The 17,735-nt window shown below is 42.5% G+C and overlaps 1 protein-coding gene across 7 annotated transcripts in view; it reads right to left on the minus strand.

Moving 5' to 3' along the window:
- Positions 1 to 17,735, minus strand: part of nav2a (neuron navigator 2a) — a 305,157-nt gene that overhangs the window by 115,307 nt on the left and 172,115 nt on the right. Inside the window, exon 1 of one of the 7 annotated variants that reach the window (XM_078173806.1) lies at positions 11,650 to 11,793. The exons of 5 other annotated variants lie outside the window; for them this stretch is intronic. In XM_078173806.1, coding sequence (XP_078029932.1) covers positions 11,650 to 11,700 — 51 coding nt within the window. In that variant the 5' untranslated portion in view covers positions 11,701 to 11,793. Of the gene's footprint in view, positions 1 to 3,762; positions 4,027 to 11,649; positions 11,794 to 17,735 lie in introns of those variants that run through there. One more of the 7 variants, XM_033624807.2, reaches the window with a different exon arrangement.

Consider the following 17,735-nt stretch of genomic DNA (forward strand, 5'->3'; position numbering starts at 1 on the left):
TTTGTGTGTTAATGTCTCTATGAAACTGTCACTCAGCTGGAGCACCCACATCGCATTACTTCACTCTCGCAGCCCTGTTGTTGGTTGCACTGACACTGACTTGTTGAGTGCATGCTAAGCAGCACACACTTGCATCATTGCTGTTGGGTGAACACTTTTAGAAGTTCAGAAAAACCACCAGCTTTCAGGTCAGTTAGTGGATTTTTTTTTTATTTTTCCTGTGGGTTCAAATTGGAAGAATGCTTGCCAAATCTTCCCAAAACACCAACAGTTTACTCACATTCAGTCAAATACACAGCCAGACTCAATCTGCACAAATTCCTTGTAACCACGATCAGAGTGTAACATTTTCTTGTTTTCTCATTCACCATTTTCTAATTTATTAAGTATTTGCCTTATAGAGCTTATTGGTGGCAGACACACAGAAGCATGGTGGAAAGCACGAATATTACACATAATGTTAATTAGTTACATAGAGTTAATTACAGAGCAGACTCCAAAGAAAAAGTGGAACACAAATGCACTTTGTGGTCAGCTATACATGCTAGCAGCTGCATAAATACCCACAAACAGGACATTCGTGAGTTCCTACAAAAATATTTTTCACTCTCAATAGGCCTATAACATATTATGTTAAATTTAAAGATTGATGATTTTAACATTGCCACATTTTAATGCAAAAAATGGTTGGTAAAATTTTTGGCAAAATGTTTTGTAGAGGTCCTGTCAAACTGACTTTACTTGAAGAGATCTTAGAGCAGTGATACTTAACTTAGGCCTGTAGGCTGAATTTGGCCCCCAAAAAGGTGCCGGGTGGGCCCCAAACCATTTTCTAATTCACAATGAAAATAGACTGATTCAAACTGGGAATTTCTTTTGTACTTTTAACGTAAATAAGGTGCCAGAGGACCCTGCAACAACCCAACAGAGGTCCAGGCTAAGCCCCTCGTGTCATTAAATCCTTAACACACCCCTCCGTACACCATACCTGCTCTAAACTGCTGTGACTGGCTCCTGGTCTCCTGACATTTTGCAAAAGTGGCCTCTGGGCAAAGCAAGTAGAGTATCTCAGTCCTAGAGGAGCCAACCATTTACTCAACCCCTTGACCACTAAAGTTCTTTATTAGGGCAATTTCATGAAATCACAAAAACAGGAGCAACTAAGTGTTCCTGTGACAATATGTTGGATATGTTTGCTAAAGATGGCTGGTGACCGGAATCAGATGTTTTTTTTTTTTTTTTTTAGCTTTACCAGCCATGACTGGTGATGGTCTTAGATGTAACCGCTCCTGTGCCGATCAAATTTACATGCATGTGTTGCATGACGGTATGCGTTGCAAAACAGCAGCACAACAATAACTAACTATTGTCAGAGCCAATGCAACTCATTGTAAAAGTTGTCATTCATACCTATGCCATGCTGCACACAGTTAAAGAGCTACTGTGTTAAGCTAACTAGCAGACTAGGGTATACGGGTATACCATCCAAATCTGTATTCATCACAAAGTTGATAAGTAGCTCAAAGTGTAGCAAAGCTAATATTAAATGTTTCATGTAATGGGGTGCAAGATGGTAAAACACTTATCATCTTAGTCTGAGACGTATAACTCAACAAAAACACAAATATATGGGTGGTCTGCCCCAGTCTACGAGTTAGCCGATGAGTCAAGATAACTAGCTCAAAATTTTCACACAGAAAAGCTAATGCTTACCGTTTCATCTAAGTGAGTGGAAAATGCCAAAACAATGACCGCCATATTCTGGGAGGTATAGTTCAATACAAACACAGAGTTGGGTGGTTTAATCTAGTTCCCTAGTTAGTCTAGTTAGCTTTCTTACCAAGTAGGGTCCATTTGATATATTCAGTAGTTTATTCCTTGGCAGCAAAACGTTTTAATACTCATGATTCAATGAAAAATAAAATGATAACCTTAGTTGAAATGAGAGGGAGCTGTTAAGCAGTTGGGAGAGACGAGGGGTTTTCTACAAGAAAGGGATCTCTTGGTTAAGGTTCGGAAAAAGTCGTGGTTTCAGTTATAATGAATAGATTTTTGTCAGAAAGGGCTTTCATGGAGAAAGCCTACAAGGAAAACTTCTCCCATGTGCAGCTGTAAATCAAGCATGACCTGATAATGCCCCCACAATCCTGAGAAATTGTTTGAAAACCAGAAATCAGAATCGGCCAAGAAAAATTGAGCATAGCCTCAGTTCAGGCAAGCTCAGCTCACATCCCAGCTACATCAGCTGATCTCAAACAGTCCACTCAACTGATGGAGCAGCTGACTGATAGAAGAGAGTCAGCTGATAGATCACATGATTCCTTTCTATGCAACCAATTGGCAAATCCCATTCAGGGCGTCCTATTTAAACTGCTCTGGCCTGCTTACTGTTGCTGCTTCCTCTGCAAGCCGCTTTACAGCCTGCCTTCAGTGTCATTTCTGTTTGTTATTAATGCTGCTCTGTTCTGTTCCCAGAGGGGTCTTTTCTGCTGCGCTCTCTGCCTTAGGCTTTCCATGAAGACGCATGGAAGGGCAGATAGGTGTGCTCTCTCTGCCTTATAGCTTTCCACGCAGGCGTGTGGAAGAGGCTTTCTGCATGGGCATAGGAAAGGCAGAGAGGCCCCAGAACAGAGCCATACCGCCAATTATTATATGACGGAAATAAAGTTTTCTTTGACTTAAGTGTTCCTGACTGAATTACAATCAGTTCATCTAGCATTTAGCATAATAATAATACTGTGGCACATTTCTTGTTTCAGTGGGTTTTGAGTCTCTTTCATAACTGACCTGCTGAATTTTCTCAACCTGTTGAGGAACATTAAGTCTTCCCTTTGAAGTCCAAGCATGAAATCATGAACCAGCAGCAACATTTTCTTTTTTTCAAATTTTTACATGACAGAGTAGCACACAACACCTCAGGTCTTTCCATGAAAGCACAGTTCTCACATACATCGACGTTGCACAGCTTTCCAGAAACAATTATGTTGATAACTTGAGGACTATTAGCCTTATTACTTCCAGGGTTCAGTAAGCAACCTAAAAAATGCTGCACTTAACACACCATTATGAACTAATCTACCAACATGAGTAAGAACTATAAAGAGAACACAGCACGACCCAAGCTGCTGTAAAGTGTTATCTCTCACGAGAAGCTTTCATAGGGATCCAGGACTTAAACAGCTCTCTTTATAAGTCAGGTAATGGCACTAAACTGAGTGCTGAGTCCACAAAAGACATGATCTGATAACAGTGCTTTCTTCTATCTTTTGAAAGGAAATCTCCCCTTTGAACGTCAAGTGCATAGCCTCTGTCACTGACCATGTTTAGGACATCATGGGCTTTATGAGGTAGAACAAAATCCCAACCGTAAGCTTTCATTTGAAACAGGCAGGTAGTGTCTGTTACCTGCCTCTCTGTCAGGGGGCTTCTAAAATAATTCCCGGCTGCTCCTGGAGATCTGGCTCTGCTCCTGACGTTTCTATTTCAAGCTGACCCTTCCTCTTAAGTCTCTTTCTCTCATAACTCCCAGGTCCTCTCAGTTAACATACAACCACTTTATCTTTACTGTGAATGTTTTCCTCCACGCTACTGTGTGTTCTCTTCAGGGCTGCTTCAAATTGGACACCTAACTGCAACATTAAACACTTCTTAGCTCATCAACAGGTGGATAGCTTAAGCAAAAACGCATGCATGACACTAACAGCCCATGACCTCTAAAACCCCCACAGTGTTCAACCCTCCCTTCCCTCACTGGTATCTTACCAGTTTGTAGTTTTGGCAGGAGAAGCGGCTGTAGCTCCTGTCCGGCACCCTGAGGCCGCCATACTCTGCCATGAGTGCCTGTCACCTTGATAAAGACGACTAACTGGGCAAAGCAAACTAGAGGTCCATAAACATCCAGAAGACCAAAACACGAGTGCGCTCTGTCATAAAGGCAGAGTGGAGCGGGTAAATATAGCCACGTTGTTTGATGACTCTCCTCTCTACCTCAAATCTCCATGACCGCGCTGTGTGTCTGTATGAGCAGGACATGCTTTACTCCTCTTCATATGTACCTCTCTCTCTCTCAGGTCCTGTCAGACTGCTTCATAGTGAAGCCTCAGTCACACTGACACTGTTTTAACCTCTCTCCCTCTCCGGGTGTCATTCATCTGTCTGTCTGAGTCAGACACCCTGACTCAGTTCCCTCCTCTGCTACTGGTGCGGAGACAGACGGCAACAGAAGTCCTTGAAATGGAACAATTTATTTTTTGGCCACCCTACTGCAGCAACTATGATTTAATTCCATATATGTATCTTGATAATTGTAACTAAGTATGCGAACAGACAGACGATACATGTTTTCAACGGATTACTATTATGCAACAAACATTTCTGATGAAAGTAGAAGGTGTAGCTGCTTCCTCTTCTGTTTTATGAAGACTAAACAAAGCCCTAAACTCCTAAGTGTAATGATTTATTAACTGGCAAGCTGTCAGATCCTTATGGGGTTCATATGGTCTTGTTCCACTGGCTACTAACAATGATCGTATGATTCCGCTGTTGCATCACAGCAGGGGAAAACTCCTCTGACTAGCAATATGGTCTACCTGCTAGGTAGCACGGCCAACCTATATAGTCCCTCAAACAAGCCGTGTCTTGTGCTGTAGTGACTCAACACTATCTGTGATCCAGGCAACTAGAAAAAGCCCAGTCGCCCCCTGAGTCCGAGGCAGATGGTGTAAATGTGATGGGATGTCTCTCCTCGATGTGACAGAGCTCCTAACGCTGACTGACAGAACACTTTAGTGTCTTCTTCCTCTGACACACCTGGCGCTGTACATCAGCAAGCGCCCACACACCCACACACACACATGAAACAGAAGTTCACATGGAGGTCTCAGATCTCCCTTGCAGGACTGTGCTACTGTTTAAATCCAGCTATTGTCTTCTGTCATGCTGATTTAACTTAAACCAGCTTTAACCACTGTGCTGACATCAGCGCCGTCCGGCTCCATATTCATACTCTAACATGAATTCACCTAAAAGCTGCCCAGAAAAAAAACACACTTTAACTGCAGGCCTCAGAGCAGCTTCAGTGACGAAACTCAACACACTGATGGCCTTGATCAAGGACACACACATTTGTGTGACAGGAGTGAGTGGGATTTACAAAAGCAATAACATATTCCCATGAATATTTAATGTATGGTTTGAGTTTACAGTTAATTACTTCTCCCTTTCTCTGTGGCATTAATCACTTGCATGTTTGATCTCTGGCATTTTGCTGGTAACACTGGTAGAATATTGCAACCAACCAACCACACATTGAGCATAAACTCCTCTGTGTGCGTTTGTAACTTGTGCGCTATCTGTGGAGGCCTGTGTCACAGTGTCTCTCACGAGTATAAACAAGGTTTTAGAGAGTTCATTTTTGCTCACAGATCATGCTACAGTGGCGTGTAAACTAAGAGCTCATCAGAGGGGCAAATGGCTGTGACATTTGGCCAGAAATTAAGCATACAGGTGCCACATTAGGGCTCAGACATACACTGTTTAAATAAAGGTTAAAAGGAAAGAACTCCTTGGCAGAGAGAGTACAACAGGCGGGGGCTGATGTTGAAGAGGCCTGTAATAATCGTCTTTCATGCAGGTATGCTTGCCAATCTTTAATACATACATACAGCTGCCTGGTATACTTGCTGTAGAAAAGAGTTTAAAAGGGTTGGCATACATTAAAAAACATCAAAAATGTGGCTTTGTGCTCCTTAGTGTAAACAAGTTCACCAGTTTTTAATGCACAGCCTCTCAACTGTATGATAATATCTCATGGTCAGCTCTGGAGCTTGTTAAAGGATTTCTTAACCTCGATGAATTACAACAAATCCTATAAATACTCCAGTTTCCCCAGCCATCTTTAAGGCTTTTTTCACTGTGAATATTATATAGCTAAGCTGAAGGATAGCCCTGTAACAGCCCACTGGAGTTACTTACTGTAAGTGGAACACACCGATGACTTAGAGAACACATATTCTTGTCAGCGACCCCTCCTGCTGCCTGACAAAGCCAAGTCTCATCGATAAGGACTCAGCAGCTCTCTGCACTGCTGCAGGCTGAGGGCGACATGTGGCAACACATCCCCTCTGACCCAGTCTGGGCCGACTAGCAGATGGCTGGTGGGACGATGATGGATGGACTTATGGATTTACTCACACAATGATCTAACAGAAGGATGCAGGAAGGGGAAGGAGTGGTGGGTAAGTGCAAGTGATACACTTATCATAAAGTGTGTTACTTTCTCTATCACACCTTACATCCAGAGTCACCCAAGAGCTGTGAATTCAGGAATCTCCCTCAGTTTAAGTAAGTCAGCACTGAGCGAAGGGACTCATCGTCTGCACAGCGCTCGGTGAACAGGACGCGGACAGATGGCTTCTAAAAAAATCACTGTCCCTGTCCGTATGATGTGACAACAGAGGAGTGCAGTCTGCTCTGCCAGCTGCTGTGATGCTTTATACCGGACACAATGACTCCAACACTGGGCTTTAACACTGACGCTTCTGGTACACGAGCTGGACTGAGGCACCCTGGTGGCTCAGTGGGGTGAAATGCATGTTATCCCACCTCTCTCCTCATCTTCCCAACTCTACTGTCTTATAAGGGATAAAGGTACTGATCTGCTGACTCACTTCAGTTTGATTCTGTTTCTGTGCAGTCAATATGAATCACCTCAATTAAATAAAATTGTTTGAAACATCTACTTTAAATTTCATGTGACAGGGCTCGCTTCCTTTACACTTTAAGTTTGGTTAAACAGACTTTCCATAGTACTTCAGTGGCTTGATGTGGAAAAACTACAGACAAAAGCAGGACTGCTACTATAATGTTTCAGATTAAACCAGACTAATTCCATGAAATAAGGCATGAGAAATATGACTGGAAAATTTGACCTGTAAAGATCGCTGTTGAGATTTTAAGAATACTCAAGAATCCAGAACAGTGCCCAATAGCTGCTCCAAACAGAGGTCATTTTGTCAAACAACTTTGTAGTTTTTTGGTTAGTTCCCCTACCTTTTCTTTAACCCTATGTTAATCTTTTTACATTTACTCTGCGCTGATTGGTGTGTTGCTTCTTGTCTCTGGCTTTTGTTCCCAGCAAATGTGCTTGCTCAAGTGGCTCCTGTTGTAATGTGAAGTCACATCTGCTAAACCAATCACTAGGACAGTGCTACCAAAAAATATCTGGACCTAAGATTTAATATCACCTCCTGAGCAGTGACCATATTTAACTCCGGCATCTCATCTGAGAAGCAGGCAGAGATTAGAAAACATAAGTAGAACTCGTGACAATGTCTACATGTTATAATGTGTTACTTTACTACTATCGCCGTACTCTCTCCATCACCACTGCAGCTGGAGCTGCTTCCCCTTCTTCTCAGCTCCCAGCAGGATGCACCATGGATATTTTTTGGTCTGTGGGGCCCCTGGTAGCTACTTTATCCCCCTCTGTTCTCTGTTGTACTCACACAGACCTCTCAAGTGGCTTTAGTCCACAGAAAGCTGAAACAGGCCACTCCAAATGAGCCCTCATGTCTCTGCTTGCTCTCTGTTTGGCACATGAAAGACATGTGGCTTTGTGAGGCATGAAGGCCATACCAGGCACATGGTAGACAAAACGACTTGGCAAGAAATCTGCAGTTTAGAGTATGGGAAACAGAGTCATTCATCAGACAGCCAAGAGACAGAGTGTGCATGTGTGGTCATGTGTACATGAGATACATAAACTGATTTGAAACTCACTGCTGGTGGGTCAAAACTCAAACTGCAAAGATGTAACATCTATTCCCAATAGTGATAGTCCTGTAACGCTTGTGTACACCATTTACTCTGTCTATCTAACAATGCACAAATATTCAGAGGTTAATCCAGTATATTATAATATTGACTCATGAATAAAAGACTTTTAAATCCCCTAAATTGGTGTTTGGTTTGCTGCGCAGCTGAAATAGCACAGCAGTGTCTGGCATGCAACATCTGATCAGGACAAATCCTGAGACATGCAGCCTGATGCACATGAGGGCACAGCAGCCCTGCAAGAGTTATTAAAGAGGGCTTAGCTTGTTAGTGGTACTGTGTGAGTAAGCAAACCATATGCAATGATAAAACTGATTTCCCTGCAGAGACAGCTGCCTTGTGGTCCTTGAAAAACAGTGCCTCACTCTGCAGGTGTGGTACAGAAGCAGCGAAGGTCTGCACGCTATAATGTAACCGCAGTTCTGAATTGCAAAACCGTTATGTATAGACTCATACAAAAGTAATCCCTCTCAATCATCATGTACAACCCATAAGAGTGGATTGTAAGTATGTGTGGCAGTGTATTTATCTGCAGAGACTCTGCTCTCTGCCTGTATTTTTTTATGATTCTTATTTTGCTATGTTTGGGACATTCCTGGGCACAGTGTGCAGGTGAGGTCAAGATTTTCTAAAAAAAACAGTGACCAGGTACTGGCAGCACACGTCAAAAAGGAACTGATGGTAATATTGAACAAAGCACAGAAAAAACGCAAATATAGCGACATGAAACGCTAAATGGACAAAGCTCATCCCAAAAATTAGTGAATCTGTGGCCAGCTTTCACTTTCGCTGGTGAGCACTGAAGGAGAGGGTGGTGATGAAGAACGTAGCGGAGTTAGCCTGTTTTCTGTTGGAGAAGTAGGTGCCGACAGTTAGGTGTTAGATATCTGAAGTATCCACTTTTCCATTACAACAAAAGTAATGTTCCTACAAGAGTAGCAGCTTGCAGTGTATGCTCAAGCAGTATTGGGAAGAGGGGCCACATATAATTTATTTCTAGAGTGATAGTGTAATCTTTCAGTTGCTTTAAAATGGGTATCCTGTTCCCTTGTAATCAAATGCACATCCTGAATTCTGCTGCAGTCTGCATTCAAATCTGGCGAGAGACCCTTGTTGCATGTCATCCCCTCCATTTGGCCATAGTTCTAGATGCACTACAGCTAAGGGCCCTGACACACCATGCCAACAGTCAGTCGTTGCTCAATGTTTTGGCGGTGTGCCCACACCGTTGGCACTAGTTGGCCCTTGTTGGCTTTTTTTCCTTCTTGTTTTTTGCTGTTTCAGCAGTTTGAATCGCCATCAGACACTGCAGAGCCCACCAATCTGACTGGCAGTTCAGCTCAGTGCATGAGAAGAGAAACAGAAGTGAGGAAAGCAAAAAAAAAAAGATGATTTAAGTCAAGAAGACCTGAGATCAAAACAAACTTGTTATTTTAGGTAAGATTATGTTTTTAGCCGTTGAGCTCTTCAGTAGAGATGGTACACAATTGTTTGTGGTATTGTTCGCCAGCGCCCTGTAAATATCACTTGTTCTTTCAACCTCGATTGAATGACGAATACTATTGACTGACACTGCCTGCTGCTATGGAAACTCCTCTCATGTAGGGGCAGAACATACAATCTAGTTGGCCAATAGCTGTTGTCTTTGTGGTGTATTCATGTGTTTCTTTTTGGCTGGGACACAGGCGACATGAGGCAACGCAGCAGCAGCCCTTTGTTGCCACTAGTTTTTATATGTCGATCTAGTGTGTCTGGGCCTTAGGCTACCTTTGACATCCTATGTTCAGCTCAAGCTCAGGACCTTGGCTGCACGGTAACGTTGAACTTTCTCTTCACTTCAGGCCATTAAGAAATACTAAAATTTCATAAGTTGATTATTAAATTTAAAAAAAAAAAAAAAAAAAAAAGGCCGTAGCACAAAGCAACTGAAAATGTAGTCTGGAGGGATCTGAATTTACCTCACTGGAGATTTAAAACTCTAGCCAAGACAGGTAGCTGATTTCCACTTTTTTCAGTTGAGCAGTTCAATGCATGCAATTGCTACTGTGGGCACCAGTCAGAGTCCGTCAAGGCTACACACATGTATTGTCACAGAGAAGCACCATGCACCACTTGGCATCTAGAGCCCAGCTAGTCCAGCCACAAAGTTCAAATTCCTCCTTAATCATTAGTTTAATACACAGTTTAATACATTCAGCACACTTGCGTTTTGCCATGTTGTCGAGCTAGTTTGCTGTCTCTGTCAAGAAACTGTCTGTTAACTCCCTCTACAGCACGAAACGGCATTTCAAAATAAAAACTCTGTACCAAAAATTCACCGTACTTAAAAATATAGTGTTTTTTTTTACAAACTTGACATGCGTGTGAATCATTTGCACTCTATTCAGAGCCGACCCACGACCCACTTTTGGACCAAGACCCACCAGTTGGGAACCACTGATCTAGAAAATATACCTTATCTAAAATCAATTACGGTTCAATTCAATTCTTAATTTTTTTTTTTTGTGCTCCGTGTATAGTGGCATGTCTCCAATCAGGATGAAACACATAAATCACACATTCTGATTTATGCTGCACAGGTCGTGTGGTGACATAAGGACCACGACAATCAAATAATCAATAGACCCGGATTAGAACAGAGAGGGTTATGGACATCGACTACACTTCATAATAAAAAGGAAGGTCATTTTAATTTCTGGAAGTGTGTGCACATGTTCAAGTGTGCCTGCCAGTAATCCCTTTGTCATTCCCACTCTCTCTCTCCTACACACACACAAACACACACACACGCTGACCCTGTGGCCCACCAGCATCCCGTCAGTCATGCTGTGTGGAGGTTGGCGGTGTGTAATTAAACTAGCCTTCTTATCAGCTCATCTCTAGACTCTGGTAATAACCTCCTCTGCTTCCATCTCCCCTTCCTCTGTGTGCACGGCAGATCCAGATAAGGACCATGGCAGAAAGAGAGAGACACGGAGAAAGACACGGAGAAAAGAAAGAGAGAAAGATTGTGTCCCATAAGTCTGTGTTATGTGTAAACTCAACAGGGTGCTCATTATATAAACTGACTTTTATTAAATCTGCTGCTTCCTACTTTTATCACACACATCAGCCACTACAAAGATCTTTTTTTCCTCATTTGCTTGCACCACATGACCTATCTGCACCTGGCCAACCCTGTATTTTATCACAGTGTTCCAGATCCTGTTGAATATTTACCATCTCTTTGGCAGTGTACACATATATCAAACCAAACAGCAGGCAACAGAGAAGAACCACAGACTGTCCTTCTCTTATAAATGCTTGAAAGGATAATGCACACACACGCACGCACGCACGCACGCGCATAAATGTTCTGCAAAACTGTGGCTGAAGTCCTCGCTAAGCCTATTTTAAGTTTCCATGCAGACATCAAAGTGAAGCTAGTATCAGGTGAAGGGAAAAACCGGGATGCACGCCTTCAGCACTTTCCTATGATATTAAAACGAACCGCCACTAATCCATTGCGTGCCTGCAATCCAACACCACAGCTACTGTAAGGATTTGAGCTGATGAGACAAGCATTTTCACTGATACATAAACACACAGTGGGAGAAAAATCTATGTGAGACATGTCCTGAAGCTGCAGCGTCAGGGAAGAAAGGCAGGATAAAAATGTGAACACTGTATTGATAAAAGGACTGTCAAAAACAGAAAGAGCCTATAGGGATGTGATTTTATATTTTATATGCACAGAAAAGAACTGAAACGCAAATAAAATGTTTAACTGCCCCCTGGTGTTTGACCTTTGAGATGACCTGGAAGTGTTCAGCCTACCAGTTTCATGGTGAAATTGTTCTGCTCCCAGCGGCACAGCATCAAACTCATGTTGCTTCTTGCAGCTTCCTTCCTCAGAGACACCTGCCACACACTGAGGAGGACTGTTGGCTGGCCAGCCAGGCCCAAATATCGGCCATCAGAACCGAGAGCAGACCCCACAGAGCTGCTGCAGAGTATAAAAATCCACAACGAAAAACAAAATCCAAAGAGGAGGTTGCAGGTTTAAGAAAAATATTCTGAATGAGTGCACCATGTAGATCCAGAGGAAAGTAGAGCTGCTGCTTGCTTGAGCCCCAGCAGGTCTCTGTGTGCCTGAGGGGGAGAGTGCTCAGTGCCTCCAGCTTCTCTCCACCCACTCTGGGACACGGAGGAGGGAAAAATAAACGCAGGAGGCGAAAGGCGAGAGGAGCTCCGCGGCCTCTGCTGCCGCTCTGAGAGACAGCCAAACCAAACGCACCAAGAGGAGGAGTGGATCCCCCCTTTCCCCTCCTCCTTAGCCCACGGCAACACATTGTGCTATTGCTCGTCAATGGACCATCAGTCATATGGGGAGGAGAAAGAAAGAGAAAAGGACAGACCTCTTAACCTTCTTACACCCCTCCCCCGATACCCGACCCCCTCCATGACAAAAAAAAGTGAGAGAAAAGAACAAAAAAGGGATCATCAGTGCACCCTTGATAACAGTGGAGAGACCAAATAGTGGGAAGTGCAGAGCTCAGGGGCCAAACCACGCAGAACTCAACGCTAACCGTCTCCTTTCTATTTATTATTTCTTTAACCAGCTCCTCTGCTGTCTGTTAAAAAAAGCCAAGTTTTATTTTCCCCGACCAGAGACGGAGCAGTCCGGTCTCTGATCAGCCGTCACCCACATCACATTGCAGCAGCTGCATGTGTTTATTTATGTTCATGTGTACAGTGGGTTCATAACCCAAGCACTCATGTATGTGCGAGTGTGTGTGTAAGAAAGTCCGCAGCACAGGATGCCCTCCGTTTGAGCGTGTTCCAACCCCCTGTGCACACACACACCCCACCACTGACCACAAATTACAAGCCGAATTTGAATTTTGGGAAAGGCCCAAGATTCACAGAAAGTTCCCACAGTAGGGGGATGCATGATCACTTCCAGCAGGCTGAACAAAAAATGTTTTAAGCTTTACGAAACAACAACAATGCTGAAGCCATGTAGACAGTACAAAGTAATGACCTGTGATGTTTTCACAGATATAAATGTCTGCCTTGCTCTGCCAAATACTAAAATACAACAGTGATGCAATTTATGGTTGGTTCATGACAGCTTTTACACTCATTGTCCAGTGGAAAATGCCTTTTGCATAAAATATTTTATATGTTATATATAACATTTACACTACAAACTGCAAGTCAAAGTTATCGACTATCACTGAGTTGCACCTGAATTTTAGAAACAAAATGCTAGTACATGTGTGTCTTTTTCTTTAGAGTTTCTAGTGAGCATTAATACTCACCATACACAAACCAAGAATTAATAATGCCACTTAAAGAAACTCAGATTAACTCACAATATCACAAACCTACAACACGAAAATAGTATCAAACATGCTGACAAAGATGTCAAGCAGATATATTGTTTCCACGGTCACTATCTGAAGTTTAGCATGCTAACATTTGCTAATCAGCGCTAAACACAAAGTACAGCTGAGGCTGATGTCATTAGGTTTGTCTGTATTTGGTCATAAACCAAGTGAGGTACAAATTCAGAATTCCACCTGATGATAATCATCCCGAGGGGTGCATGAATGTCTGTACCAACCTTTGTGGCACAAAACGGTGTGCCAGCTCATGCACCAGGTGTTCAAATGTCTCAGTGGATGGGTGAAAACTTTGACCTGCCTGTAGTGTAGGGCCTGTGTCCACATAGCGTTTTTCTTCAGCAGCAAAGCGTTGGCAGGGCACTGGGGAGCCTTCCATCCCAGCGCTTCCTAAAAAGCACTCCCAGCACTATTTTTAATGACGTGCTCCACAGGGGTGTGTTTCCATGACAACAATATCTCGACACTAATGATAGCTATGAAGCTAATGTAGCACTACATTAACAGAGGGTTGACTACACATTCAACAACAAGCGGAGTGGCAAAAGACGCTGAGTATGGTGCTTTTTCTTTGGGCAGATGCATTCACTCTTTCCTGATTGGGAACAATTTAAAAAAGACACCAGCACTGAGAAGAAAAAAAAAAAACGCTATGTGGACACAGGCTCTGACATTAAAAGTCAAAGGACCACCAAAGTCAGTGGGATTCATCCCCTCAGGACCATGAATGTTTCAGTCTGTGGGGACGTGGCTAGGGAAATGGAGCATCGCTTGTCAAGTCCTGGTACAGACCAACTATGGCATGTGGACTGTCAGCTGAAGAGGTGCCAGTTCGCCTCTTGGGAACTGCTGAGATGCCCTTGAGCAAGGCACTGAACCCCCACACTGCTCCAAGGGTGCAGTATCATAGCTGATCCTGCGCTACGTCTCTGAAACCGTAATTGCATGTGTGTGTTGTGTATAAAAGAAGACTGACCAACTGCCTTGTGTGGATTAACAAATAAACTCAATTAAATTAAATTAAAATGTCATGGCAACCCATCCTACAGTTGTTGAGATATTTCTGCCCAAACCAAAGTAGAGGAACAACTGACACTGCCATTCCCACAGCAACAGTGCTGGTGTCGCAATACAGCATCAATGAGCTACAAACACCAACAATGAGAATTTAACTATACAAAATAGATTTTGCAGGTTGCCTTTACAGAGTTGAAAATAACTTACTTTTTAAACAGCAACTAACAACACACATAAAGTACTTTTTCTATACTGTACAGTATTTCACCAAGCAAACAAACCACAAAACAACCCTATCTACTCTGCCGACCACACAGCGGAAACATCAGTCCCCCATTGCTCCTAACCAGCATTGATTTAATGACACTCTGGCTCTACAAGAAGAGAATATGTCAGTATTTAGTTCTTGTGTTTAACAGTTTTAGCACAGGCCTTCAACAAGCTCATTAAGTGCAGCTGCAGTGAATGGGCTGAGTATGGTGCCTTTCAAAGTCCCAGATAAACCTCAGTGTGTCGGGGACAATGGGGGGATAACCCCGTCAGGGAGGGCCCTTTGTTTTGGGGACCCCCACCTCAGAGTTCTCGAGGCTGGAGAGGAAGATTGGGGTGTTGGGATGACGCTGTTGCCTGGCTGTTTCGTAATGGGTGAGGGGTGGGGTTGAGGGACATATGGACTCGCAGTGCACAAAGGCAATCAGACAGGGGTCTACTGTGGAGGTAATGGTAGACTGACTGCTTTATTTGTCTTTTTATTGACTTCTTCTCTTCTATATCACATACATTTACCTTTATATAATGTGGTAGGGAATGAAATTAACATCTTGGTACCTGTAAGATGGCAGATTGCCTGGTGTCACATTTGTAAAGCTGTTTCACTTTGCGAATATATAATCAACAAAACAGGTAGCATAGATGCAAGTACATTATTTTTTGAAGTAAGATAGTGTGTCATTTGGACATTTATTATTTAAAACAAACAAATGCTAATTTTAATCAAACGGTACAATGTCCGCATAAGAAAACCAAGTTTTTTGAAATGTTTGTCTGTATTTTTTTGTACAGTGTGCCTTGGATTGGCACAATGTCACTTTTTTCTGCACAATTATTTTTCTTTTTAATTTATTGTGTGTTTTGTCTCTTTTTTTGCAAATTAATTACACTCAAAATACAAATGTAGAAAGGTGGACAGCGAGTACGTAACCATAACTGTACAAAATCATACAACAAGTATAATTACACATAATAGATAGTGAAAACGCGACCAGATGCCGTTGAGGGAGGGAAACAAATCAAACAGGAAGAAATGTAAATGATTTAAGAGGTGCTAGATTATTTACACAATATTATTATCTGAGTATTATTAGCATGTTATTAATAATTCACACCCCTAATGTGTGGCACTCAACATGATGTTCAGCTCAACCTGTTTGTCCTGTAAAAACCAAACAAAATGCCATTACAGTTATCTGTTATCAAATTATGAAACTGATTAAAACACAGGATGCCATCTGGGCCTGGTTACCACGGTTACCAGCTGAGGCTACCTTACTAATGAAACAACATTAACCACAGAGTGATAAGTGCTCTGATGGGTCTGGAATATGTTGTCCTATCTTCAGATACATTGAGGATGGAACATGCCACTGTTGCACGTAAACACCTCTAAAATGTGCCCTTTTCAAATAAAATAAAGTGAGTTAACGCATCCCAAATTTTAAAACTTTAGAAATCTCACATGAACTTAACTTACGTTTTAACAGGTCTGACGCTACTATGCGCCCTGGCTGTATCTAGGCTAACGGCTAACATGCTAACTATTATTTTTATGTCACTAGTCACTTAAAACAAATTTAGGATGATAGGAGACAGGTTGGAATAAACCGAAATTTCCCTTTAATTGACATTTTTGAGCTGATATCTATTTTTCCTTACATATTTATGTTTCGGACACATAAACTAAAGGTTTTGTAAAATCTTCTCAAATGACAAAGAAGCATAAATCTCTAAAATAAACCATTAAAATCTGAAAAATCTAAAACTTCTGTTTAAAGGTTTTCATCCTGTATTGATGACACACAGTCATCATTCATTCTTCAGGCAGATAGTCAAGATAAAACTTTTTATTACATTTAATTTTGTTTTTGTTTTTATGCACTGTGAAGGTGTGTGATGAAGTGTGAGCAACAGAGAGGCGGTGTGTTTGGACTCACTGAGAAGCTTCTTGAATGGCAGATTTACAGCCCCATCTTAGGATTCAACACTTATCAGGGTAGCTTAGAGACTGTCTGTGTCAACTGAGCGAGCACAGACATGCAGAACACACACACACGCGCGCACACACACACACACACACACACACACACACACACACACAGACACAGACAACTTATAAGCATTGTGATTGCATTTAGGTTGAAATCAGAGGTATAAAGAAGCTCCCTGATGCTGCAGGAAAACACATTTGAAAGGAAAGATGTGAAAATCTACTTTGTCTTTTTTCCCACCATCACAAAGCTGTCAGAAAGCCAAGAAAAATATTTCATAACTGTATTCATGCCTGTTTACACTGACAAGTCGCATCAATTCAGAGCACAGCTGAGAAACTCTGCAGCTGGCAGCACAGTTTGAACCATTTAAAGCTGCAGTTGGAAACTTTTATGAAACAGAAACATATTTTAGTGTACAGTTTAGCTGTAAATTAAGAAAGCTGGTCCAGCTGGTGGGCGGGTCACACACTTTCTCATTTTACAGCTAAAGCAAGTCACTAAAATATTTTTCTAAAAACATTTGCAGCAAGAAATAGGCAACGTGGTGACGGAATCTTGATCCATATTTGATCAGCGCTGCCTAGTTTGACATCTTGACCTCAGTTCACGGGCAGTAATTGACATGATTCACAGCTGTGTTTGAGACTCCTCGGCTTTGATTTATTGTTTTAGTTGACATTCACTGGATTCTAGCAGCCATTAGAGGTACTACAAGGAGGCAGATTATTATTTGTCCTATGCTGCTTTCACACTACGAGCGACACAGCAAGAGCGTTACCAGCTACATCATCGCCGCGTCGCAGGGGAAGGGTTGCTCAAGCATTCGTTACCGTAGTTACGTTGTTACAGGCTTGTGTGTGTCTGCTACTTACCACAAAGTACCTTGATTGAACATCATCTTAAATTTGTATTTGATAGTCACCAGAGGGTCACCAGTTCAAGTCCCCTCTGGACCAGATATGGAGTGTGGACTGGTAGCTTGAGAGGTGCCAGTTTACCTCTTGGGCACTGCCTAGATGCCCTTAAGCAAGGCACCAAACCCCCAAGTGGACGGCAGGGCCTGTCAAAGGCAGTCCCCTCGCTGTCACATCTCTCCTGCATCCCTGTTTGCATCACAATTCACCCAAAGCTAGTACAGCGTCAGCTAAATAACTCAGTACCATGGCTAAAAACAGACAATATGATTGGCTGACGCTTAACAGTGTCATTGGTGGGCTGAAAAAAGTTAAGG

This window comes from Epinephelus lanceolatus, chromosome 2, assembly GCF_041903045.1.
Source record: "Epinephelus lanceolatus isolate andai-2023 chromosome 2, ASM4190304v1, whole genome shotgun sequence".
Taxonomy (NCBI): Eukaryota; Metazoa; Chordata; class Actinopteri; order Perciformes; family Serranidae; genus Epinephelus; species Epinephelus lanceolatus.